The 26,594-nt window shown below is 46.4% G+C and overlaps 1 protein-coding gene across 1 annotated transcript; it reads left to right on the top strand.

Moving 5' to 3' along the window:
• The first annotated feature begins 13,149 nt into the window (after window positions 1–13,149).
• SLC25A48 (solute carrier family 25 member 48) lies at window positions 13,150–25,921 on the top strand. Its single transcript, XM_031506012.2, has 8 exons — window positions 13,150–13,195; window positions 15,318–15,361; window positions 19,094–19,165; window positions 19,824–20,076; window positions 21,271–21,519; window positions 22,722–22,855; window positions 25,144–25,273; window positions 25,842–25,921. The coding sequence occupies exons 1-7, from the start codon at window positions 13,150–13,152 to the stop codon at window positions 25,264–25,266; spliced, it is 921 nt and encodes a 306-aa protein (XP_031361872.1). The 3' UTR covers window positions 25,267–25,273; window positions 25,842–25,921.
• Window positions 25,922–26,594: the final 673 nt, after the last annotated feature.

Here is a 26,594-nt window from a genome sequence, read left to right as displayed (position 1 = left end):
GACTGTGCCCCTGGCCTCACCACATCCTTTCAGGGACTCAGCTCACACCTACAGCCACCAAGCTTTGGATTTACTCCCTAAATACATTGGCAGCAGAGTGCTGATCCCTTCCTTTGAAGAGCTCATTCTCTTATGGCATCCTCATGAATGGGTGCTCTGGGTAAACTCGAGGGGATCTCACTCCAAGCAGCTGCCCCCTTAGCACCTGATGATGGCTAATAATAATGATTAATGAATCTTAATCTTCCTGCCACAATTCTCTTTCATTAATATTTATATTTGTCAGATGTACCCCCAAGGGATAACTTGAGCTGCTAAGTATTAGTCTGCTATGTACAGCTGGTATTTTCTGTAGAAACTTTGAGGACATTCTTTGAAAGAGCATATTATGTGCAACTTTATTTTCAATTGTTAATGCTGTCACATGTCAGCATAGAGAAGAATGTTTATTTTAGGCCTCTTCATCTGATGAAGTAAAAAAACTCCCTTAGATACCAACATCTTCATGAAAAAAAGGATCTGATGTAAAGGAATGATTACGCACTTAAACAACTGGCATTACCACAGAGGTCAAGCTCAGCTATTGATATACCACTAAACCTCCTAATTACAACAGGGTGTAATTTAAGGCATCTTTAACTGTCAGTGATTAAACATGTGCCATTTTCTAGTTAGATGTATGTGTTCAGCTTCTAAAAAAAAGTCTTGTGAAGCATTTTTGGAAGCATAAACATTCAATTAAATGATCTAGCTGAGTCCTCATAATTGGGCTGAAGTCTGTTTATAACTAATTCATGACACAACATAATTAGCCAAATGATTAATTGGTAATTACTCTATGAAAACAAATCAATCATTGTGTTTCTCAAATCAAGATCCTCTCTCTACACCATTGCAAACCATTTGGCTCTGGTCTGTGACTGTCTTGATTTATTTCTAGTTATCCATCTATGTCCTGGCTATGAAATTTGGAGGAATCTCCTCCTGGCTCTCAGCAATGCATTGACAGCTGCAGCAACAGGCAGCATCAAAAACATTTTCCATTTTTTTAGCATTTCATTACCCTCTCTAGACGTGCCTGAACCTGCTGGCTGGATATTGCTTTTCTTTGACCGTGCTCTCACTTGAAAGTAGGAAGGGGAATCTTGCAATTATGTTCATATAGAGACTAAGAAAATGAGCAGATGAGGATGTGAAATACAGTCATCCTTTTTGTCTGAAACACTCCTCAGCCTGCAGGGCCTTCAACCTTACAGTTTCCAAAAGGAATTGTTAAACCATGTTGGCACAGAGAAAGCACCAGCAGGCTTTATATTTAAAAAAAGAAGCTGCTTGCACAGTTGTGAGTTTTCTCCAGGAACTGCTGGGAATGCTCCAGCCTTTGGGAAACATGACCACCATGTCCAGCACAGGGAGGGACAACTGAGCTCGCCCATCAGAGGGTCTGGGGACAGCAATGGGCACAAAGGAGCTTCACAGCAGAACAGCCTCAAAATACAGTCACAGAGCAATTTAGGTTGGGAAAGCCCTCTGAGATCATCGAGTCCAACCATTAACCCAGCACTACCAAGTTCACCACTAACCCACATCTCCAAGTGCCACATCCACATGTCTTCCAAATCCCTGCAGGGATGATCACTCCATCACTTCCCTAGGAATCCTATTCCAACGCTTCTGGTGAAGAAATCTTCCCTAATTGCCAACCTAAACCTCCCCTGTGCAACCTGAGGCTGTTTTCCCTTGTCCTAGAAGATTACAAAAATGGGAAAATAAATCTTTAAGTGGCTGATAAACACTTTTATCTTTGCTTGTTCTCAGAAAAAGAAGGAAAATCTGAAATGCTTTACAAGGAAGTACACTGGCAGAAAGGAGAGATGAGCTCTCAGGGAATGTGCTGGTCGTCTGGAGAGAAAAGAGACCATGCTTTAGCAGGGAGCACAAAAATTCTAAAACAGACCAAAATTTAAGGTTTTTCAGAATTTTGTGAGGAAAGATTTCAAAGGACATGCTTAAACAAGCAGGGCAGGCAGATGGGGTGTAAAACCAACCATGGGAGGTGGCTGGGTTCGTGACTCGACTGTGATGGAGACACATTCTGCTGGTCCCACACGGAGCTGGCAGCCCCTGCAAAGCTCTGTGCTGACTTCAGATGTGCAGCCAAGAGTAACCACAAAGCCCCTGCTGTCCGATGGGCCATTTGCCAAACAGTCCCTGAGTAGCCAAAGTCAGATCTACCTGGAGCCCCTTGACAACAAGTCAGATTCCCAGTCTCAGTTTGTCCCAGCTTTTGAGGAACCGTGGAGTGAAGTTAATTTTTATAGCACCAGAAACTGAGTGGTGACTCTGGGTGGTGACTCCATGACAGCACTCCACCAAATAATTTTTATTTAAAAGAAGGTGACATTGCTAGGGAACACGGAAGACATTACCTTCTTCATGCTCTAGGTATGATTCATGGCAGATTTAGTATTTTAGCAGGGTAAGTAGCTTCAGTGACATGTTAGAAGTGAGGGTTGAGCTGTTTTTCAGCTCAGGTGCCCTAGGGAGCCTGTGCCGACTGCCAGATTGCTTCCTGGATGAGAGCGTAACTCAGCCATCAAACATTTATTTACCCTTTGCATTCAGCTTTATGTACCCAGAGCTGTTCCTAATGGGGTGCAGATGTTCCTCAGACTGAGTTGTTACACAGAATGGGCAGGGGAAGGAACTACTGAAAACTTCAGCAGAAACGAAAGGAAATCATGGCACTCTTGAATCACCAGCAATGAAAGAGTTGGGGAGAAAAAACACAAACAACCTTTTTTGTTTTTTCACCAGTCATTGCTGCTGTCTCATGAGGGAAAGATGGGAGAGAGATAAGGACAACTGGAACTCTGAAAGTTAATAAAACAAAAACTCACAGAAGGAAAAGAAGAGGAGAAATCAGAGGCTGTGAGTCTGTGCTGGGGTGAGCTGCAGTGAGAGCAGCAGCTTGGGTAGCTCAATCCTGGCCCCAGCACTGCTAATTGCATTAATGGCACAAACTGTGTGACTTCAGGGATAGCAGCACACAGCCTCAGCACTACCTGCTGCAGCTATTCCCCTATTTCCCTCTGGGCTCCCCAGGATCTGCTGATGAAGAACGGGACACCTGGGAAGGGACAGGGATGAAGTCACAGCACATCCCAGCATGGTGCCTACAGCTTTGAGATTGGGTTCACACCAGCGAAAAAAACTCCATGCAGCAGCAAGCAGCTGTGGGGCAATAAAACAAGCTGGAAGTTCCTGCTTGCCTTCATGTACAGCAGGTCTGGACTAGTTTGATTTACGTGATTTTTCCACTGAGTAGCAGCAGCGATGGATGGAACAGAATGATCTTGGGATCATTTGAGAACAATTCTTCTGATGCTTCTTCTAAGTCCCTCACTGAGAACATTTTTCTCTCTTCTGTCTTTTTTTTTCTGCCTTTTTGCAAGTAAAATGCTGAGGTCTGAGAGGCAGGGCTGACAGGCTGGATACCACACGCCCTGTTGAGTGGGATGCTGAGGCTGGAAACAGGAACTTTCTGCCTCCTCCCTGCACAGTCCCAGCCTGCCCTTGGGAGGACCCTCACTCTCCAGTGCCTATTCCTCACCACATGCTCACACAGCAGTAGCAACAAAAATTCAACCAGATTTGGACTGACTCCTCTGACATTACTCCTCCTGATAGGGAAAGGCAGAAAGCTGGAAAAATGATGCTGAAACTATTTAAAAAAAAAAAAAAATCACAAATAATAATTAAAAAAAAAAAAACTCAGAAAACCTGAGCAGGCAAAAATATTCCATCTGTAAAAATGTCACAGCCACACTTGAAAGGTCACCATTACCTTTGGCCCATTCACACCACTCTGATGGCTGCATCTGTTGGCTGGCACCAGTGTGTACCCTCTGAATGGAAAATAATTGCATAGGTGATGAGCCAAATGCTGAAAATCATGGTCCTCGAGGTGGTCTGCATGAGTGGGGGAGCTGCAGCTGCCTTTGCTAGAGAGTCAGGATTAGAGGAAACCCAAGGGCAACGAGGAGCAAAACCATGGCAAGAATTTTAAAGGAAGAACACAGTTTTCTAAATCATTGGGTAGTTGATGAAGAAGGTAAACACATTTAATGCTGAAATGAAATGGATTTAAAAGCCATCATGAAAAATTTATCCCAGCTGCTGAGTCCTGTAAAAGCTCCTCAGAATGTTCCATAGTTGGAGAGAGCTCGTGGTATCCACCATCACTTGCCACCTGCATCTGTGTCCTCATCCCTGCCCCATCCTGGTGTCCCCTGCACGTACCACAGTGAAACCTGGGTCATGCTCCTCTGAAACAGGGAAAATCAAAAGAAAGGGCAGCAAGCAGCATTTGGTAGTAGGAGCACAGCCTGGTTTTATCATTATTTAGGGCAAGAAGCTGCCTTTGCAAATAGAAGATGAAGTTTTGAATCGTACCAAAGGAGTGAATTACTGACTCGTGGCACGTGATGCTGCAGGAGAGCCCCAGCTCTGAGCCCTAAGGGTGGGACTGACAGCCTAGCTGTGCCTGTTCCATTCCCCTGGAACAAATGGCACATTTTCAGGTTGGTAAAACAAATAACAGCTCATGCAAAATGCTGGGAAGAGACAAAGATCCTTAAGACTGTGACAAAAGACTATTTTTATACTTCATCAGTGCAGGGAAGCCAAGTCATGGTTTCCTCATTATCTGATTAAAAAGAAATAGGGATAGAGATCCTTCCCCCACAGCGAGGAAAACACAGCTTGTGCAAAGGTCCTTGATCCTTCCTGCTCTGCTCCAAGTGTTAGCCTGGCCTCCCTGAACCCCCTTCTGTGGCATTTTCCCCCTCAGACACATCAGCCTGGGCACACCTGGGGTGTGTTGAGCCCCAGCAAGAGCCACAAGATCCTGCTCTGCTACCTACCCAAGCAGGCAGTGTGTTATCCAAGGTACCAAATCAAGACACGAGCTTTTCTCTGTCACATTCAAAGCCCTCAGCTGCAGCTGCAGCATCCAGGCCTGTGCAGAGCCTGAACTGAATACCCAGAGCAGGCAAACGCTGGAGCATCCCCTGCACGGCAGGGCTGTGTCCTGCTGCGCGGAGCCCTGGCGTGTGCAGGTGAACAGCACCCTCTGCAGCCACCCCGGCTGCCGGAGCAGGGAGCAGCAGCCTCGCAGGGCATTTCAATCCATCGTCCTCTGTAAATGCAGACCGTGAATTCTCGTTAAATTAAGATAAACCCGCAGTTGTGATACCAGCTTAATGTAAAGCCCATCAGATAGGCTCACTTTAGCAAATGGATGCTTTAAAGATCTGGGCAAACTCTAATAGGTTTAATTTCTACTCATAGTGCCTGCTTGGAAACAAAATAATAAAATTATTCCAGTTAAGTGCAAGCAAATAAAATGTTATTTTGCAGCGTATGGGGAATATGTTTTCCAAAACAAAGAATAAAATTTTTCCATGTGCTGTAATTTAATAGTCAAGCAATTTTATGTGATTTTATAGAGCTAGAAATATCTTCAGCTGCTAAAAAGAGATTCTGCCAGCTAAACCAATAATTTCTCTTCCCCGGTGCCTCAGGAGGGCTGTGAGTGTTTCTTACAGAGACAGATGTAGGGAGGAAGGGGTAAAGCAGAGATCTGGAGGGAGGGCAGAGGGGAAACTGCTCCAAAAACAGGAGCTATTTCTAGGATGGGTAGTTTGTCCCGTTTCCTTTTGGTGGCACTGTCGGCCCGAATATTATCAAACATCAGGTCCGGGTCCTTGGGGGTCTGGCATTCTCTAGGTACCAAAATCTGGCTCTTGGTGCTGTGGGAAGTACATAGCAGCAAGTTGTTTCCGTTGCTTTCCTAGGTTTTTGGAGGAAAAGTGTTGATATATGCAGCAAGGTAATTACTTAGCATTGAGTCTGCAACAAACACCTGAAGATTTTGTGCATAAGTTCCTTTTGGTAGTGTTGTAGACACTGATGGTGTCTCTGGAATGACAGCAGGGATGCACAGGAATGAGCCACTGGCAAAATGATACATTTTGAGGAATAAACATTTCCTTGAGCTTTGTACAGACACCCCAAGAGCACAACTCAGACCAGACCTGGGCTCTGATCCACAGCCTTCCAGAGTGAAAAGCTCTGGAATTTGCACACAAGGACCCAGCTGTAAAGCCCAGCAGCCTGAGCTGCGTGGAGCCCATCATGGGGATGCTGAGACACCCCCGTGTCCCATGGCAACTCCAAAAGCAGTGGGGGATGTTGTCATGCAGGGAGGTGACCCCTCACAGCACCCAGGCTGTGAGACCCAGCTGCCTGGACAGGAACAGGACCACGAGTGATTAGGAGCTGCTTTTGCCAGAATTTCACTGACTGGGTTTTTCCCTTTGCAGTGCTCGTCACAGCCTCCCTCTGCTAAAGCCCAGCAGAAGGTTTTGCTCCAGTGTATTTGCTTTCCCTGTTTGTCCAGGAGATGGACAACTCTTGATCACACAAGCCCCCAGTGAGCTCCAAGGCAGGTCACACACGTGTCTGAGGGAAAGGAGCCACGAGCAGGCATTTGGTCTTGAGGCATTCCTCATCTTCAGCAGCTCCTGGAGCCAAAATCCAGGAGGACACATCCAGCCCCAGCTGAAGGTGCAGCACTCTTCCCTGCTTCACTGGACTTCAAGGAGCCTCTAGAGGGACCTTCCTGGAGCCCTGTGTATAATGTCAGATAATTGCCATGCAGAGATTTGCAAAGGGTGAACAGGATTTCTCCAGCAGACCTAAGGCTCTGTTCCCCATTTTCCAATCTTCACTCTGCTGACTTTTCCTACCCAAGCCCTTCTCAGCTTGATGCTCTCTTGATTTTTCCTTTCACTACAGTGATGCTGCAAGACCTTCCAGAAAGGATGAACACAAATTCTTCCTATAAACTCCAAGTGAATTAATGGGGCTTAAATAAGACTTTGTGAGCAGGGAATCAGCGAGACTGAACACAAACAAAGGATGCTTCTCCATTAACACAAATGAGAAACTGTCTCACTGTGCCCATTCAATCAAAGGATTGCCCACAAAGCAGTGGTGTTGGCTTCTCTCATGTAAATTTTCCTGCAGCTTTCAAGAACCATGATTGGTATTTGCAACTTTGAAATCTCTGGTTAACTGTGTTGTTTGCAATTCCTCTTCCTGGAGTTACTGATTGCAGAGATGTTTCCAAGCAAATAGGGTGTTCACCCTGGAAAGTTAGCCTGCTCCCCTTCCCCCATGATGAGTTTCTACCCCAGCCTAGCTGGACCTGGCAACCTACACAAAATCCCTTTCCTGCAAAGGAATAGTAAAAAAGGTGGAAGAATGTTTGGAGGGGTAAACACAGAGGAAACTTTTCCACTGACAACAATCATAAACACACACACACACACACACGCACACCCCTTGTGCCATTTAAGTTTAATTTTAAAATTGAATATTTTAATTACTCCCAATTTCTAAGATTTTCAAGGCAATTTACAAAAGCCAAGGTCCAGTTTGCCATTTATTTTTCTAGAGAGTTAGATATCCAGTACCCACAAGCTGAAATGTTTATTCTAATTTACAATTGCCAGTGGGGATTGTGTGAGATACTGTGTATTCACCTGCTGGTATTCCAGATGTGGAATTTAGCAAATGCATGTCAGCAGAAGGGGTTTGGTCACATGAACCTGGAGCTCAAACCCAACACATCTCACCTGAAGACGTTCTGTCTGGTGTCTGACTTTACACAAGACCTGGAAAACAAAAGTGGGGGTTATTTTACCTAAATGTGGATGTCTGCAGTGGGACTGTTACACCTGACCTTAGGTTCCCACTGGATGATGAGCCATAGCTCATTTCAGATGCCTGAGGGGGCTGCCATGACCAGCCCAGGCAGAGAACTGAGAAGGAAAACATAAAGCTCAAAGGAATAAATCCTGTCCCAAGTGTTGAGAAGATTCCTCCTGGCCACCAGCCCTTTTCCCAAGACCTTTTCATTCTCATTTACTGAGAGGTGGTAACAGGCTGCCCAGAGAAGGTGTGGATGCTCTATCCTTGGGATTGTTCAAGGCCAGTTTGGATGGAGCCCTGGGCAAACTGGTCTAGTGGAAGGTGTCCTGCACACGGCAGGAGGGTGGAATGAGAGACTCTTTAAGGTCCCTTCCAACCCAAACCGTTCTGAGCTTCTGTGACATGACCATGAAGGATGGTGGGGTTGAGCTGAGCACCATGAGCTGCTGAAGAAACAGTCAAAACTTGGAAACCTGGCCATGGCTTTGGGCAAAGTGCTCCTCTCAGGATCATTAGCAGTCCAACTACATGTTGCCTGCCCAGATGCCCCTGCCAGGGAAACTTCCTGCTCTTTCCAGGTCTTATCAATAGCTGCTGTGTGGAAAATGAACCAGGCAATGGGAGCAGGGAGCATGAGACACAGCTGGTTGTCTCCTCCTGCCAGGACAGAGAAGAACACCTTTGCTGCCATACTGCAGCTGCCTTTACAGCATTGCTCTGCTCTCAGCTCCAAGCATGCCCTGTTGAGATGGCCCATCTCAGCCAAAACCTCCTGAGCTTGTGGGACAGTCAGCCTTGCCTGGGTGGGAGTGTGGTTGCAGCTCACCCAGCTCCAGACACTGCTGCTTCTCCTGCCCTCCAGACATTGTGGCAGAGGAAGAGCTCGGTGCAGTGGACAGGGCTGCTCATCACACTCAAGAAAAGGTGTTGGATGGTGTTTGAGAGCTGCTCATGGAATGTCTGCCCTGACTGCTGCTGGTGCTCAGCCAGGCTGGGATCTGGGGAGATATGTTAGATATGTTAGATATGTTGGATATGTTAGATGCCTGGTGCTGGAGGCTGAGGGCAGTCAGTCACAGGTCTGTGCAGAACCATGGAACTGCATCAGCTGGGTCTTGCCTGTAGGTCTGGAGAGAGATCTTCTCATGGGATAGCAGCTACTTCAGGCATTCATCAGAAGACTTCCCTAAATAAAAATAAATAGATGATATGATGATATTATATGATGATATTATACAAATTATATTATATGATATATATGATATGATATGATTATATGATATGATATATATTATATGATTGATATGATATGATATGATATGATATGATAGATATTATATGATATGATATGATGATATGATATGATATGATATGATATGGATTATATAGATACAGATGATGAAAAGACCAGGGGATTCCCTTCACTGCCTAGTTCTTCCTGGAATGCTTCTCCTCTGGTAAACCCTACCCAGGTTCTGGGCAAGGAAGGGCAGAGAAGAGCTTTTCAGCTGTTCACAGTGGGGCCCCCATGTCTGTTTCTGGTGTTTTTTAGCCTCTAATTCATCTGCCATGCACATTCCTGCAGAGCAAGCACTCATGTTTTGCTGCCTACAGAAACAGGCTTGTTTGGTAGCTCCTGGAGGAAAAAACTATTTCTGCTATGTGGCCCCTGACATGTCTTCCCACAGCCTGGATCTGTCTGGTTGCTCTAGTCATGAAGTTGTCCTCCTACCACCACTTACAAATTGCTTCAGACTGTTTGTACATTGCTTTTTTAATTTACTGGGCTCTGCTCATGTGACTCAACCCCTCAAAGAGACACCAAGCATTAGAATCTGGTACCAGTGACTCTGGCTGCAGAAGTGAGGTTTAATGTCATTTTACTTGTGTCTTGTCCAGCAGCTTAAGCCATTATTTTTTACTAACAGGTTAATATTTTAAAGGAATTTAAAAGGAATATTTAAAGGGAATTTGAAAGTGAACTTACAATCAGATGCATCCTAGCCCAGAAATTGCTTACAGATGTGTATGAAATTAATAACTCCTTTCTATCTCTAATATACTCTGTCCCTGCTGAGTTGATTCTTTAATTCCCAGAGCAGTTAAATGTGAATCTACCCCAAGTTCCTGAGTCTGTCCCAGTTCCTTCACTGCAATGCTCTCCCAGAGAAAATGCACAGCTCCAAGTAAAACTGGGAAATTCCTTCATTTCCATTGGTAGCATTAGAAACCTGCTGTGGAAACTATGCAAACTGGTCAAAAGAGAGTGGTACTCTAAAAAAATAAAAAGAGGGTTCTGGTTGAGAAGGAGGCAGATTCCAGAGTGTTCAGGATGACACAATCTCCCTGTTTCCCCTCTTGGCAGGGGGAAGAGAATTCCTCATCCCTAATGGAAACCACACTTATCTCCCTCTGACCAGCACTTGTGAGTGGCTACAAGGCAAGCTGGGACTCAGAGCAGCAGGAAGGATGGATCCCTTCCCAGCTTCCCACATGTCACTGCTGCCTGTTACCAGCAAAGGGAGATGTCCTGCCAGCTGGGACATGGAGGTGTGTGCACAGCTCTCAACAAACAGCTCTGTATTTGACAGCAGCAGGTGGACACAAGAGTCCCAAGCCTCTGGTTGTAGCAGCATGCTGGAAAGTGTTTCTGAGAGCAAAGATGCCCCTGCCAGTACCCAAAAGTAGCTTTGTTTTAGTGGTCCCAGCTCAGTCCAGTTTGGTAAAAATCTCAGAATCATAGAATCCTAGAACAGTTTGGGTTGGATGGGAATATTAAAATTAATTCAGTCCCAACCTGCCCGCCAGGCAGGGTCACCTTCCACAAGACCAGGCTGCTCAAAGCAGCAGAAGGAGCTGCAGCACAGGTTCACCTGTCCATAACCAGAGAGGTGCCTCAGCCTGGCTGGAGTGACTCCCCTGCTCCCAGTCCATAGCTGGCACCAAGGATAAACCCTCTGAGTGGCAGTCACTATGCTTCAGGGACAAACAAAGCACAGAGGAGCTGAGTGTCCTGCCTTGCACACAGGTCTCTGCCCATCCTGGGATCACCCACAGGTTTGTGGGCACTGCTGTCAGCAGCTTTGACTATCCTGCACCCCTGGGTGCATCCACAGGCACAGCTACAAGGGCCTCTCCCTTCAGCTGCCCCTGCCTCCCTCCTCTAGGCCAGGAGCTGTTTACAGTAAATTCTCCATAACACGTGCTTTCAGCTCCACGTTCAGTGTTGCAAAAACACCAAGTCCAGTATTCTCCCTGAGTTAGCAGATGTTCTGAATTTGTCATGGAAATGACTCCCAGTTAAAGAGAATTCATATGATTAATGATTAATGTGCTATCTGAATAATTACCTCATTCAGCCAGCTTTTCTTCTGGTTTTGCAAAAAACGTGCATGAAAAAGAGTTTTGAAGACAAAACTCTTTTTCTGTGTTGGTGTACATGTGGAATAATATTTCTTCTAAATGAAGAAAGCAAATTTAAGAAAATAAATAACTGACAAGCTTCCACAGTGCTTGTGCACACATGTTCTCTCCAACATTTTTCTAGGACCACAGTCCTCCGCAAAATTCATTAGAGACCTAGTGCTTGAGGAAAACCTTCCTCATGAAGAATGAGCATTGTTATATGCATTGAAAAATCTAAAGTTTCAGGTGTAGATTATCTGAGCTGATAACCATGCACACAATATTAAATTTCTATAAGCAATTTCTAGACAAAAGCCCCCTTCAGCCAACTCGGTGATCAGGTTTCCTGTGAATAGGTGCATGCACATAAGGGAACATTGTTTTAAGACCTTTTTTGTGGAATATATAATTTAGCAATGAAAATACCATTTTTCAAGGAAAAAAAATTAAATTTGTATTTTCCGCCAGTATTTTGGCATTCAGGATCTTGCTCATGCACTGCCAACATTTTCTATAGTTACCAGAACATGTAGACAAAATACATTTCAAGAAAATCCAACTTTGCATTTAAGGAAGGCAATGTAGCAAACGTGATGCCAATCTTGTCAGAAAGACTCCAAAACTGACCCAAAGAACTGCCACCTACAGAAATCTACAGAATAAAATTTGCTTTGGGCTGTAGTATAAACCTGAGCCAGATGCATGTGTACAGTACCAAGGGCCAAGACATCTTTTTTGGAGCAGTCATGTCCCTGAAGTGTAAGAGGACATTTCTGATGGAGCTGGTGGGCACAAGGAGAGCTGGTTGAGGATGGTGAGGAGGTGCTGTGCTGAGTGGCCAGGTGCTGTTCAGGTGTAAAACATTAGATTTACTATTTGAAAGTGCCACAGAGGAGGGACAACAGCCAGGTTGGGCTCAAAATCAGGTATTTGTGATTCAAGAGAGGGAGCCCAGCCTTCAACCTCAACCAGAAAGGCATGTTAGGAATCCTCAGCAAAGGGGTTAAGATCAAAACAGAAAATATCTTTATTTTGCTGAGTGGTTCTTTCCTATCACTTGTGGCTCTGGCTGCACAGTGAAAGACTTTAAACAAATATGATTGAAGAGGGTGAAAAGGAACATCCTGCATAAAAGATCTGGAAACTTGACTCTGGGAAAGACAGGACAGAGGGAGAAGCGTGTAACCAATGTATAAGAAAATTGTGAACACTACGTAGAGGGAATCATTCAGGGAGCAATTGTTCATTGCTTCCCAAAATACAGAAATTGGAGTTATCTCCTGGAAAGATCACATAAAAATTGCCGGCATCTCCTCAAACGACGGCAAAGTTATTTCAATGAAGGGAACGGAGATATTTTTCGACTGATTAAGGGCGCAATACTCTTCACCTCCGTACTGACATCTTCAGTTCGCGAGTGTACATGACCTTCCCCACATCCCTACCTTTTCCCCGTTCAGGCTGAGCCCTGCTGCCTGCCCAAGGAGCGATGCTGCTCCTCCGGCTCCTCGGTCCCTCTGTGCCCCGTCCCCGCCGCGTTCGTCCCGCCCGCCTGCCCGCGACCCTCCCCGCCCCGGCCGGGCGGTGTCTCCGCGGCCCCGGCGGAGCCTTTAATTCGCGGGGCGTGATGTCACAGCGCCGGGGCCGCGGGCGCGGAACGCGGAGCGCACGGAGGAGCCGCTGCCCGCGGGAGCCCTGCCCGCGGGAGCCCTGCCCGCGGGAGCCCTGCCCGTGGGAGCCCTGCCCGCGGGAGCCCTGCCCGTGGGAGCCCTGCCCGCGGGAGCCCTGCCCGTGGGAGCCCTGCCCGTGGGAGCCCTGCCCGTGGGAGCCCTGTCCGTAGGAGCCCTGCCCGCGGGAGCCCTGCCCGCGGGAGCCCTGTCCACCGGGAGCCCTGTCCACCGGGAGCCCGGTCCGCCGGGAGCGGCCAGCCGGGAGCGGCCCGCGGGACGGGCTCGGCGGCGCAGCATGGGGAGCGTGCAGCTGCAGGACTTCGTGGCGGGCTTGGTGGGCGGTGAGTGATGCCGAGAGCGCGGCGGGGAGGCGGCGAAGGGCGCACGGCGGAGATGCTGGGGATAAAACCCTCCAGGGGTAAAACCCTCCGGGGATAAAACCCTCCAGGGGTAAAACCCTCCGGGGATAAAACCCCCCAGGGGTAAAACCCTCCGGGGATAAAACCCTCCGGGGGTAAAACCCTCCAGGGCTAAAACCCTCCGGGATAAAACCCTCCAGGGGCAAAACCCTCCGGGGGTAAAACCCTCCGGGGGTAAAACCCTCCGGGGATAAAACCCTCCGGGGGTAAAACCCTCCGGGGATAAAACCCTCCGAGGATAAAACCCTCCGGGGATAAAACCCTCCGGGGGTAAAACCCTCCGGGGGTAAAACCCTCCGGGGGTAAAACCCTCCGGGGATAAAACCCTCCGGGGTTAAAACCCTCCCTCCGGGTCACCCACAGTCTGTGTCTCCGCCCGGCGTCTCTCTCGGTTTGCTTTGGTACATAAGTGAGGTTTAATCCCACTTCCACGGGCGGGATGGTTAAAATTCAAGTTTGGAACGTGTGATGCTGCTGTGCAGATCGGTTTCCAGAGGCACCAGCATCCCCCCCAGCTCCCGCCGGCTCTCCCGGCCTTGCCCCCGTGGCTCGGAGGGGGCTGGCAGCTGGCGGCCCCGGGGCTCCCCGGGTCCCATCCCCGAGAGAGGCACTGCCGGCTCCTCACCCCGCCACAGGGCTAATGGCCACGGCAGGGGTTGATCCCGTCTGCCGGGAATTCCCATGGCAAACACCGGGAAACAGATAACAGAAAGAAAAGGAAGGCAAACAACACGCAGAGGTGTCAGGAATGGGATAAGGTTTACAGAACTGAGAGATGCCAGCTGAGAGGTGAGCAGCTCTGCTGCCCCCAGGGATGCAGCAGGACAGTCACCAGCCACTGCAGAGCAAACCTCTGCTCAGGTGACCCTTCAGACCCGACACAGGAGCAGGATGTGGGGCGGCTCACAGGTGTCCTGCCAGATGAGGTTAATAAATTAGCAGACTAAGAAACCCTAAACCTCTGCCAAAAGTTTGCATGAGCAGTTGATTTTTGGATCTCTGTAAGCTGTGGTTGCTCCCTCTGCCCCACTGCCCTGTGCTGTTGCTGCACACCCCCAGCAACAGGACAGGATGTCCTGGTAGATGAACAGCCACCAGTTCTCTGCAGCAGTGACACCTGAGAGTCTTCATGCATAACACTAGACCATGGGTGGTCCCAGGTCTGGGAGGAGAGGAGACATTTTTTTAACATATTTTTAGAAAGTCATAATGTGCTGACCAAGGACATGATGCTCTTTTCAGTACCAACTCACTATGAGTAAGAAATTACATGTAGTCCCCAAAGCACCTGTGGGCACTGCTTTGCACACAGATTTGCTGGTGAGGAAGCATCACAATTTACCCACTCTCCACAAACCCTAAAACCTGCCAGTGTTGTTTGCAACAAAGACAAAAAACCATATCCTGGCCATGGTACACAGGTGTTCCATTCTCCTGGAGAAGAGGGAAACCAAACCATGCTCTGTGCTGCCACGAGAGCTCCTGGCAGTGAGTAGGTGGGTGAAAGGTAAGAGAATATGGGCCAATTTCTCCCCAGAGGAATGCAGGATGGCACTAAGCAGATCTACACAGAGCAGGATCCCCTGTATCTGAATCCTCTCTGACAGATATCTTTATAAACTGCTCTTAAAACAGCAAAGGATGAGGAATTTGCAGGTCTCATTAGCAGCCAGCTAGGACATCACTTTGAGCCAGGAGAAAGCATTGCCTTGTGCTAAACAGGAATCTCACCATTCTGAGGATAAAAATTTGTGTGAGCTTACAGGAATGCAAAAGGGGTTGGACCTGGACAAGATATACGAACATGACTTCTGCTTCTCTGGTGCCTCTGAGATGTAAAGCTGAAGGAGTCCAGGAGATTGTACATAGAGAAGTGTTTAAACTCAGCTTTTAGCTGTTGTCAGGGAAGGGGCATCCTCCTGGTCCCCTGGCTGGGCCCTTTACAACTGTTCCTATGGAAATCTCTTCTCTTCTCTAAACCCACTGCATCCCGTCCTGCCACAAAAGGTTCTGGTTGTGCATAATACTTTGCTTTTATCCCCAGGAATTGCCAATGTGGTTGCGGGCCATCCCCTGGACACCATCAAGGTAAAACTCTTTGGTCTGTGTTCACATGTCACCACCCAAACCCCCACCAATCCAGACCTTCTTTCTATCTGATGCCTCGAAGGACCTTCAATTGTCCCAAAGGGGAATTTGGAATGTTTTCACAGACTTTCTTCATCTCCAATGCTCATTTTGAATGAGAAACTAAAATAACTGGCTGATATGTGCAAGTTCTTCTGTGATGAATTAATGCTGAAAATTAACCTGGCTTTACTCAATGTGTGGTTCATTGAACAGTTCTGCCAATGCTTTATTGAACTTTGCCACAGACTAGTATTCAAAGGGCAAAGAGGGAACTGTATTTGTTTTGCTGCAGGCACATTTTTATGTGTTTCCGTAGTGCTGGTAAGGCTGGAAGGGCAGAGTTCTGAAATTGTTATCCCAGGGCTGTGACACACAGTGTTTATGATTCCCTCATGATAATTATTCCTCCAACAGAAGGGTTTAGAGAGGTAAGAAGGTATTTGTCAGCATGATGCAGACAAGCCCATGCACATACCAGTGCATCCTGATTCAACCAAGCTGACCATCCCTACTGCTGCAGAAACAGGGAGGAGGATCCTGCTCCTTTCTTTTTATTGCCCAGGTATTTCTGGGCAGCTTGCATCATTTTAGCTTCTCTGCCCTTGTTGGGGTTGTTCAGCCTGAAGAATAGAAGGCTCCAAAGAAATCTTATTGTGGCCTTCTTGTACTTGAAGGGGGTCTAAACTAAAGACAGAATTTTAGCAGGGCCCATTATGATAGTACAAGCGGAACTGGTTTTAAACAGAAAGAGAATAGGTTTACATTGATATAAGGAAGTCTTATACAAAAAAGGTGGTAAAACACAGGCACAGTCTTCCCAGAGAGGTCGGGGAATGCCCATGCCTGGAAGCATTCAAGGACAGGACGGATGGGGTTCTGAGCAACCTGGTCTTGTTGGAGATGTCCTTGCTCACTGCAGGGAGGTTGAAAGAGATGGCCTTAAATGATGCCTTTCAACTCGAGCTATTCTGCAATTCTGTGACTCTGTGTTCCCTGCTCTGGTTCAAGCCTGGCTCTGGCACCAGGCAGGACTGCCAGTTGTGGAAACCCAAAAGCCATTGGTTGTGTTTGCACCTTAAAGACCTTTGGAGGTGATGCCAAGGAGGCCCACACCACATCCCTTCCCCACCATCACAGCCTCCCCTCGCACACACCAGGCTCTCCTGGGACCAGGAGATGTCCATTCAGCCCTATTCTTTCTGAGCTGCTAAAGTGATACCAGCCCCAAGGGTATCCATGTTCAAAGGTGGGTGCACACCCCTCGCAGGAGGAGCCACAAGGCTGCCCAAACCACCCAGCCATGGGCAGGGCACGTGCAGCAAAGGCAGGCACTGCCCAGCATTGCCAAGGCAATCCCCATCTCAGGCTGGTGGCCATGGCATCATTGCCTGGCTTGGGGGAGTTTGGCTATGAGAATCCTGCTCAGAAACATGGAGTTTGGATGCCAAGAAAGAGCAAGCCCATCCTTCAGTGGTTATAAAGACAACTGTCAGGCTGCTCCTCTGTTGCTCTTGGCTTCGGGCAAGGCTTTGCCTTGGGAATACCAAGTAGGCAGACTTGTTATGTTCCAAATTTGGGAGCAGGAAAGGGGAAAAGAGAGTTTTTACAAAGCACTAGGCCAGCAAAGGGGCTGCTCAGCAGCACCTGCAGCCTCCAGGGAATCAGGTGTCTTTCCCCATCTGGGGGAAGAGGCAGGACTGAGTATAAGGCTCTGTGTGATAAGTGGTATCTATGCCACACTTCCCATCAAGTCATCTCTTCCCCCTTCAGCCACCTCTTCCCATTGTTGCAGCTTCTGTCAAACCTCAGTAGCTGGTTTTTCCTACACCCTTGCAGGACTCTCAAAATTGTGCCTTTATTCACCTTTCATCCTACACATTGCATTCATTTTCCCAGAACTGTCTTCAGCTTCTGGGTGCCCCCTAAGAGCCCTATCTAATCAAAACATAACAAAAAGGAGAACTTTCCAGAGGTATATCCATTCTGGTAGTAGCTGACTTTGTCACAGATGCCAGCAGGGATTTCAGCGTCGGGTTAGCTGAAGATTAGCTAAGAGAAACGTGTGAGAACCTGATTGTGAGAACACTCCGTTGCCCCCAGTTACTAAAAAAATATACTAACTTGAACCTCTAAATACCTGGTTACTGAGTAAAAGGAAAAAAAAAACCCAACAAACTAAGCCTATGGAGGCACAGTGGAAATGTCTGGGCTTGTGCTGGGTCACTCAGGGTGCAGCCACCTTCCCCAGTTCCCCCCAGCCCCGTTGTCCCAGTGAGAGTCACGGTGTGCCCAGGCTGCACCCACGGCCTGAGCCTGCCCCACTGCACAAAGCCATGGCAGCATCTTCATGCACCAGCTTCTTCTGAGTGCTCAGTGAATCTTCTGCTTCTCTGTGGCCTCTGGCCAGGCCTGCAGTGGAGCAGGGATGCTCCATGTGTGCAAAGAGCTGCCTGGAGCCATCCCGGGGTGAGGGACAAGCCTGGGCTGAGGGGTGAACACAGACTTTGGTCCCTCCTGCTCCTGCCAGGGTCCCATGGCAGCACTGGCAGCCTCTTGCGGGGCCCTGGGCCAAGTCATTGTACCATCCAACCTGCTCTTTGCCATCTGAAAACTCCCACCAGTCATGAACTCTGGCAGACACACATTCCTCTGAGCTTTAAAGTCCCAAATAATGTCCTGCTTCACCCTGGTGTATATAAATCAGGGCTAAGCCAGTGGATGGGATTGGACACCATCCCTCCACTGCAGGTTGGCAGCGTCCCTTCAGCCTTCATTGCCAGCAGCAGTGCTGATAAATACAGTCAGAAATGTCCCCACTTGCTAAAAACATTCCTGATGGAGCATGTGTGTCTTTCTATAACAAATGAGCTCTGGCCTCAGCCAAGATGAAGCCTGAGGTGCTGTGAAATGAGCAGTGTTGCCATATCCTTGCACAACTTTAAGCCAAAAAAATACATCCCTTGTTAAGATGTTTCTAGTGCAATCTTGTGAGCAGCTTGAATGAAAGCTAATCTAAAGATATATATATGAGAAGGGGAAATGCTTAATCCTGTAGGCTTTGTTGTGACCTATGTGCCATTTCTTACATCTCTTGGAAGGTGTATAACCAAATTGCTTTCCAGAAATAAAATGGCTTTTTTTGAAATTATTTGAAACTGTGTTTTTGAGTGAAGCATGGAGAATTTCTGAGATGGTGCAGAATTATTTTAGCTCCAATTAGTATCTTTATGTCTTAAAATCCACCTTGGAGCAGCAGGGTCCCAGAAGTCTCCCAGGCGAGCTCACCTCTCCTCTCTTTGCAACACATCCCAGCCTTCCCTAAGAGTCTCCAAATGGAGAAGACCACACCACTCTCCAGTTTCCACATAAATCAGGCCCTTGCCAATAGCAGCACTGCACACCAGCAGCCTGCTGTGCCGGGTCAGGGTGGCTGGTCCAGACTGGAGAGCAATTGGACAGTCATTGATTCCAGATGTTCAGAGAGCTTCAGGCTGTGAGTTCCTGCTTAGCCTTGCTTCTGGCAAAGTTCAAGAGGGTGGATGCACATATACCTAATTTTATTGCTCAATTCTCTTTAAGACTAAGGAAGGACTTGCTCTCAAAGCAAAGTACACCTTGTTTATGCAGCATGAGCCTCCATTGGGCTAGAAACATAGGATTTTAATTACATTTTACAAATGTCTTTTGCAGACTCGTTTGCAAGCTGGACAAGGATATGGAAATACACTCAATTGTGTTCTCACTGTGTACAGAAATGAGTCTGTAAGTACTTCATTGTACACTAAATATGCTGGTAGAAAGTGCAAGTCAATAAATAGATAAATACATAAAGCAATTGTACAAAATGTTGTTGACACCAGCAGTTATATAAAGACCAATAAAGTTTATGCAATTGAGCCTGCAAATCCCTACAGCCTTTTCTTACTTATCTCTAAGGTTAAGTCACCACTTGGTGACTCCTATAGGGAAAAGGGAGATCCCTGGCATGGAATGATCAGTGTCTCCACAGGGGTGCATCCACAGTGACTCTTTTGCCTGATCCTACTGGCAAAGGTCTCCCAGAAGGATTTTGCTGACTTAGGTGAAGCCAGAACAAACACTGTCTATATCAGGCGCTTCTACATGGGTTCCTGTGCTTTCAGCCATATCCCATATTCTGCACAGTCTTTATAAGCCTTTAGCAGCTTGAACCAATTTCCTTTGCTCAGCATGTGCAAACAGTTGGTTCCAGGAGACATCTGCTACTTGGATTTGCATTTCACCCCAGACTATGTCAGGCGATTGGAACGAGACGACTTTCCAAGTCCTTTCCAACCCAAGCCATTGTGTGACTCTGTGATTTCTGACCTGATAGACAAGCTGGGGTTTGCACTGCTCAGTCCTGCTCAGTCTCCTAAGCCCTGCTCCCTTTCCTGGGTAGCTGGCCGGCTTCTTCAAGGGCATGTCCTTCCCACTGGTCAGCATTGGCATCTACAGCTCCGTGGTGTTTGGAGTCTTCAGCAACACGCAGCGGTTCCTCAGCCAGCTCCGCCACGGGGACCCGGCCGCTGCGCCCTCGCTCACCGACATGACTCTGGCCAGCGTCGTGGCTGGAGTCATCTCCGTGGGCATCGGCACCCCCGTGGAACTGGTCAAGATAAGGCTACAGATGCAAACACAGCCCTACACCAAAGGTAGGAAGCAACACTTTTGTCTTCCAGTCCTTGGTACATACACAGAGCTTTATAACTTTGGTCAATTCTGGGCTTTCTGCTGCTTTGTGCTGCTGCAGTTGGGCTAAAAACTCCCCCTTTTGCCTGAGGATGGACCCCATCCTGCTCAGCACAAGAGAAGGGTTCTTATCAATGGCATTTCTGGACAGTTGGGACCTATAAGGAACACGAGGCAGGTCTGCTCACAGCCAGGAGCTGCAGAAATTGAGTCCTTGGGCTGTGGGGTCCCTTGGAGATCTCAGCAGCAGCACCATGGCTGCCAGTGGCAATGCCAGCTCCCCATCGCCCTCTGCACACTTTCAGTCCCACATATATTTGCCCATAAACCTCATTTCACCTTTCTCTGTTCAAAAGCAGAATTTTCCCATTTACATTTAAAAACCACCTTATTGCATACAGGGAACCACGTAGCCCAGGTGTGAGCAGGATGGGTCAGGAGGGGACACCAGCAGGATGGCAGTGGGTGGCTGTTCCTTGTCCACAAGGCAGAAGGAGCTGCTTCAGCTTTAGACAGCAGCTGAATTCCATTGCAGGCTGCCAGCATGGAGCAAACCCCAATAGAGCACATGCACAGCCAAATGAAGACATGGAGCAGCTTCAGAGCTGAACAGCTTGGATTCAGCATTTCACCTTTCTCACAATTACAGTCATGGCATTTAACTGTGAAATGATGGCATTTTTCTGTTGCTTTGATAAAACAATATTATGCCCATTTTTAAAGCCTCCATGAGGCTTAGACATCTAATGCCTTTTATAAAAACAGCTTGGTCTGCATGGGAAGGGCAGACTGAATATGCTAAGGCTTTCAGAGATAAGGCTTTCATCTTAAGTTTAAGTTAAAATCCATGAAAATCTGGCACATTGCCTTAAACTTATTTGGAAATCTCACTGGGCACATACCTATTGGGAGGTATGCCATTCATCTGAGAAAAATCTGTATGAAGTGTCTACATGTTTTCTGACAATGGATCTAAATACTCTCTCCTAAAAGTTTTTCCTCATGTTATCTGCTGACCCCAGAATAAACTGGATGGCAGTGACTTCTAATCAGTGGCAGTGGGCTTTGGAGAGGAGTTCTGTGGCAATATATCTATTCCAACAGTTGTAACTTTTTTTTTTTTTTTTTTTTTTTTTTTTTTTTTTTTTTTTTTGTAGCAAACGTTAAACTAAATTCCACAGCTCCTGGATCTCCTGTGTACCGAGGCCCAATTCACTGCTTAAGGACAATCCTACAGAAAGAGGGGATACCAGGAGTATACAGAGGCAACATAGCAATGCTCCTGAGGGATGTTCCTGGGTACTGCGCCTATTTCGTCCCGTACGCAATGTTCTGTGACTGGATAACTCCTCATGGAAGCATTTCCCCTAATCTCTTCTCTATCTGGCTGGCAGGGGGTGTAGCAGGTAAGCACCTTTACTTCCTCACAGCATTGCCAAAACCAGAACAGGAAGGTTCTCACGGCAGATTATGAGGGTGACTCAAGAGCCACTGCATCCTCCTGAACACCAGCAGAGCACATGGGACTGAACCTTCCTTCCCCAGGGCTGGGTTCCCACAGCTGCACTTTATGACTTGACAAACTTTATGGAAGTTGTGTTATCAGATCTTCCTTGGGCTCATTGTCAGTGAAGAGGAGAACAGACAGCGCCTTCATCACTCTGGACACCTCAGGGCAGCCTGCCAATCACATTGCCAGGGATGTGTGGAAGCCAAGATGCCTCCAGAAGAGGACTTCAACCTGTTGGCTTCCCACCAGGAGGGTGTGCACCCACCCACACCTAGCAGAAGCCCAGTTGACTGTTACTGATCTTCTTTTTTCCATACGTACATTTGCCAGTAAAACTGGCACGTGTGCTCCCACCATGTGAAAGGTCACCCCTACTCCTGCTCCTCACTTCTTGGTAATTTCTAAACTGCAGATCCATAAAGGCAAGGCAAACCTTAGCTCAGGCAATGATAACAGAATGCCTTCTCCTCAAATAAAGAGGCTCCTGGTGCCTCTGGATGGTTTTCCTAGTGTGGACACTCACATAGGTCCAGACAAACTCTTTTCTGTCCAGCTGGGCCATGGATTGGCAGTCATGTACTGATCTTTCCAGAGGCAAACCATTCCACTCAGCTGCAGGCTGAACAATGGAAATAGGCATTTCTTTAGAGGTATGACAGGGTATCTCACTCCGTGGAGCCTAATCCTGGCAGCCCAAAATACAACTACCCATTATTTGTATCCTCAGCTCACACTTCGCTTTACAATGGAATTATCAGAAGACTCAGTTTTTTCTGAAATCATCCCAAGCAGCACCTCAGGCTCTTCCCATGGCATGTCCACGTTCCACCAGAAGCACAGCAGAAGATGTATTTGCACCTGGAGAAGCCCCTTCTGGGTTGCCTGCATCTGAGCAGCAGCATGACCTCCAAAATCTGAACACTTCTTCCAGAAACAGGGAACTTTCTCCCAGAAATTCTATTTCTGTGCCTGGCAGGGTGAATGCCCTGAATGAAAATCACACAATATGATGTGATAGATGCAAATTTCTGAGTTCACTGACCTGCAGGCAAGGAAGTATAGAGAAGGAATTATTCAAATACTTCTGCATTTTTCCAGGAGCTGTTTCCTGGGCAGTATCTACTCCAATGGATGTTGTGAAAAGTCGACTTCAGGCAGATGGAGTTTATTTAAACCAGTACAAAGGGACCCTTGACTGCATGTTGCAGAGCTACCAGAATGAGGGCTTAAAAGTAAGTGACATTTGAAGTTAAATCTGGTTATTAGGTATTTAATTGTCAATTGGAAAATATAGTGCAGTATTGAGAGACAGCTAAAGCCAGTTAGTGCTAAATTATTATTATGGCAGTAGGCAATTCTAGTGTTGATTCCTTTTAAATCAAAATAGTGAGACTTATAACACATGTTACATGATGAAGAAATTAATGACTTGGGGGGGTCACACACTGCTGGTGTAATTCACTTCAAACAACATTTCATGTTAGTGCACTTAATCATGGATATAATTTGACTTATCATAAATCAGAGGTAGAAAGTCTTACCTCTGTGATTCTTCTGCAAAATGCAGAGACCAAATGTTTCCCATTGACTTTGGTGCCAATAGTTGATTCCAGTGGGACTGTCCTGGCACTCGGGATGTGTCTTATCACCTTGAGCAATGCTTTGGTGGAACTAATCCTACTTTTGCACTACTTGCCCTCATTTTGCACCAAGGTAGAGTTGAATATGAGCGTTCTTATATGACAATTGCTTTAGTTTTGAACATGAAGAAGGGCTTTGTGCCAAACAACTTATCTCCCTTTTCTGACCTTGTCTGTTAGTGTAATAAAAGATATTTGTTCTACCTGCAAACTTTGCCTCAGTTAAATGTGAATGGCAGAGAATAAAGGTTTGCAGCTTTATTGTGCTGCCGAGGCATGATTTTGGAAGTAACAGCTTCTTATATTGAAATAAATCTGTATTTATCATCAGAACAAGATGCGGTCTCGGCTTCAAAGAGTTAATTTTCACATTTTGAGATAAATGTAACAAGATACAAAGAGGAAAATAACCTGCAAAATCACAAGTCAGTATTTGCCAACATGCCACTATGTTATGCCAGCTGTCACAGGAGCCCGTGGTCTGGCTCAGCTTTTGCCACCGAGTGAAGAAAGTCACATTCATGTGAAGCACAGGCACCTGGAGAGATGCTGAGGACTGTGCTTGGACAGTCAGATGGGGGACAGGGTGCCCAGGCTCTACGGTACCTGCCTTGTGCATTCCACTTGGTGTGCACTTTCACAGCAGGGTGGCTGAAACTGGAATTTCCATGGGTTTCCCTTCTCTCTCCATCCTCATCCCCATCCTCTGCCCTCCTTGTCCTGCCTGAATTAACAACTAGAAGAGTTTTCTGGTGGAGTTCTATACTTCTTGTAGTTTTTCTGCTGTCACATCTGACACCTGCCCCATAGCCACCAGTAAGAATGAGTAATTAGTTGATAGCAAGACTAGATCCTGCTCTCATTAGGAAATCTTTTTAAATGTTGGAAGACTCATAACTGACAAATGACAAACCCAGGGCTGGATGTTTTCATTCTGGGACAAAGGAACAGCATATTCAGTGCTGGAAATAACTGCCTGATGTACACAAAGAAACACAGTTATACCCTTGTCTTTCTCCACAGCCAGGTGTGTTCACTCAGATAAACAAAATTCATGCCTCTGGACTTTTCACCCTAAACCTTCATTATTATTTAACTTGAGTCTCTCATATTACTTTATGGATAATGCAAAAACAATAAATCTCCTCCCAGAAACTTTTCTTTCCTAACAAAATAAATCACCCCAATAAATAAATAATATCCTAATGTTCCAAAACTGCAATTTCACATTGCAAGCTTTATCTAAACTATGTGAACATGTTTTGATTCTATCTCAAACAAGTCAGCACTATGCTTAGGACTTATTGGACACAAGATATGATGATGTTTAGTAGAGTTCAATAATTTCAGGGGGAAAATTGGTTATGTGCTTAAATCTAAGGGCTTCTGATCTTGGGGCCAAAATGTTTCATGTTTTTTTACAGTAGCTGTGGGAACTTTGCTGTTATAAATCCTGGAAAGGGGTTTGATTGCTGATGTTCCTTTTCACATCTATTCTGAACTTGTGGTGTTTAGATTAGTGACTTGTGGTGATGAGCCTTGGTGGTTAATGGAGTGATTTTGCGAGAAGCAGGCCAGCAGAGATCCCCCTGGAACCATCATATTGTGAGCAGACTCACCCCAAAGTGAGCAGCTTGTGCACACCTAGCACACACCAGGATGTGTTTGTAGTGAGGAGCACAATGATGCCAAACCAGTGACTTCTGTGCTCCCCTTCCCCAGCGCACACCTCAGCTCCCAAGATGTGGGAGCGCATCTTCCAAGCAAACCCAAAAAATCTGGTCCTTCAGAATCCCACCATGACTTCATTCAATGTTTTCTTCCTCTTCTTAAAATAGTCCATATATTCCTATGCTCTAACCTTGCTTCATTCCCAACAGGTCTTTTGTAGGGGCCTCCTGGTCAACACAGTGAGAGGATTCCCATCAAGTGCAGCCATGTTTCTTGGCTATGAGCTTTCCCTCAAAGCAATGAAAAGATGCCAAACTGAGACCAATCCCTGACTTCCAGGTCAGCACATAAAGACCCCCTAGCTTTATTAAAATCACAGAATTAATCTTTGAATCAAATAGAATTGCAATTGTATAGGTCCTCTGAAAGTCGTACAACTGACATGGGTACCTACACCTGAATAGCCAAACACAATTTGGGTCTGTGAGATTCAGAGCAGACTGCAAATGTGCCAATAGATTTTAGTTTCAGTCCACATCTCCTGACCGTCACTGTAATCTGTTCTGATTGTTGTGATTATTTTAATTAATATCAATCAGAAATAAAAATTTGAAAGGAGATTACGCTCTAATATTTTATAAGCTTTGAAATACTATTTTACTATAATCCCTGCACAGCATTCTTTCCTCACTTGTTCCAAAAGACATGAAATTCAGCTCTTTAAAGTGCATTGACTATCAAGTCGCTGTTTCACCCTTTCCCTCATTAACTTGGAGTTGCACAAAGAAGCAGCATTAAAAAAGAATTAAAGCAACTTTTTTAACAGCTAGATACTCAAGATTTTTCTTGGCCATCTTTGCTGTTTTCTGCAGTACTTGATAAATCTCTTTCTTTATTATTTCAGAAGTGTTGCCAAGAAGACCAGAAAGTCTCCTACCTCCTGAGCCAGACCAGCAGTGTGGTGTTGGTGAGGGCTCAGCTGCTCCGACTGAAGACTCCCAATCCTGCACTTTCAGCAACTGCAATGGACACGTGGTCCATGGAGGACTCCGAAAATCGCTCCAGCTCAATCAAACCCAAAGACTATTTTATTATCAAATCTTTCACTGTTCACTAAGAGCACCTTAGTAATTCTGGTAGTGGTGGTGGTCTTCTTCACCAATGACATACTTCCTACTGAACCAGGAAGAGAACTTAGTTCCCTTTCCCAAGGGATGTACCCAAGCCCAGCCCACGTAAAATCACCAAGGGAACATCTTTGGTACAGCCCGGTGTTATAACATTCAAGGAAAGGAGGAAATGCAGTGGCTACACAGGTGCTTTTTCTGGATTCCCACCAAATCTTAGCTTGCTTTCAGCTTCAAAGAAGTAGGTGACTCCTCTCATACAAACACTTGTGTTCTACAACAGTTTGGCACAATTTCACACATTACCATGAAAAATGTAAAGGCTTCAACAACTTCAGTCAATTGAAGATAACTTCAGTTATCCAAGTTATAAATTAAATTGGTAAATAGGAGGATGTTAAATTCAGAAAACAATAAAACAAGTTTGCCTTTCATATAGAAGGCTGCCTATTAATTTACACAGCTTGCCTGGTGCAGCCCTCCACAGACTGGCTTGAGGTATCTCATTAGACCTTCTGAGCTCCCTGACATGA

Source organism: Lonchura striata, chromosome 15, assembly GCF_046129695.1.
Source record: "Lonchura striata isolate bLonStr1 chromosome 15, bLonStr1.mat, whole genome shotgun sequence".
Taxonomy (NCBI): domain Eukaryota; kingdom Metazoa; phylum Chordata; class Aves; order Passeriformes; family Estrildidae; genus Lonchura; species Lonchura striata.
The sequence above is the reverse complement of the archived record's forward strand: the minus strand, read 5'-3'. Positions and strand labels throughout refer to the sequence as shown.

Bases quoted from the DNA above. Each gene is read 5' to 3' on its own strand.
- SLC25A48 (XM_031506012.2), top strand. From the start codon at position 13,150: ATGGGGAGCGTGCAGCTGCAGGACTTCGTGGCGGGCTTGGTGGGCG. The intron at 19,166-19,823 runs GTAAGTACTTCA...TTTCCTGGGTAG, and splicing joins CTGTGTACAGAAATGAGTCT to CTGGCCGGCTTCTTCAAGGG. The intron at 22,856-25,143 runs GTAAGTGACATT...CATTCCCAACAG, and splicing joins ACCAGAATGAGGGCTTAAAA to GTCTTTTGTAGGGGCCTCCT.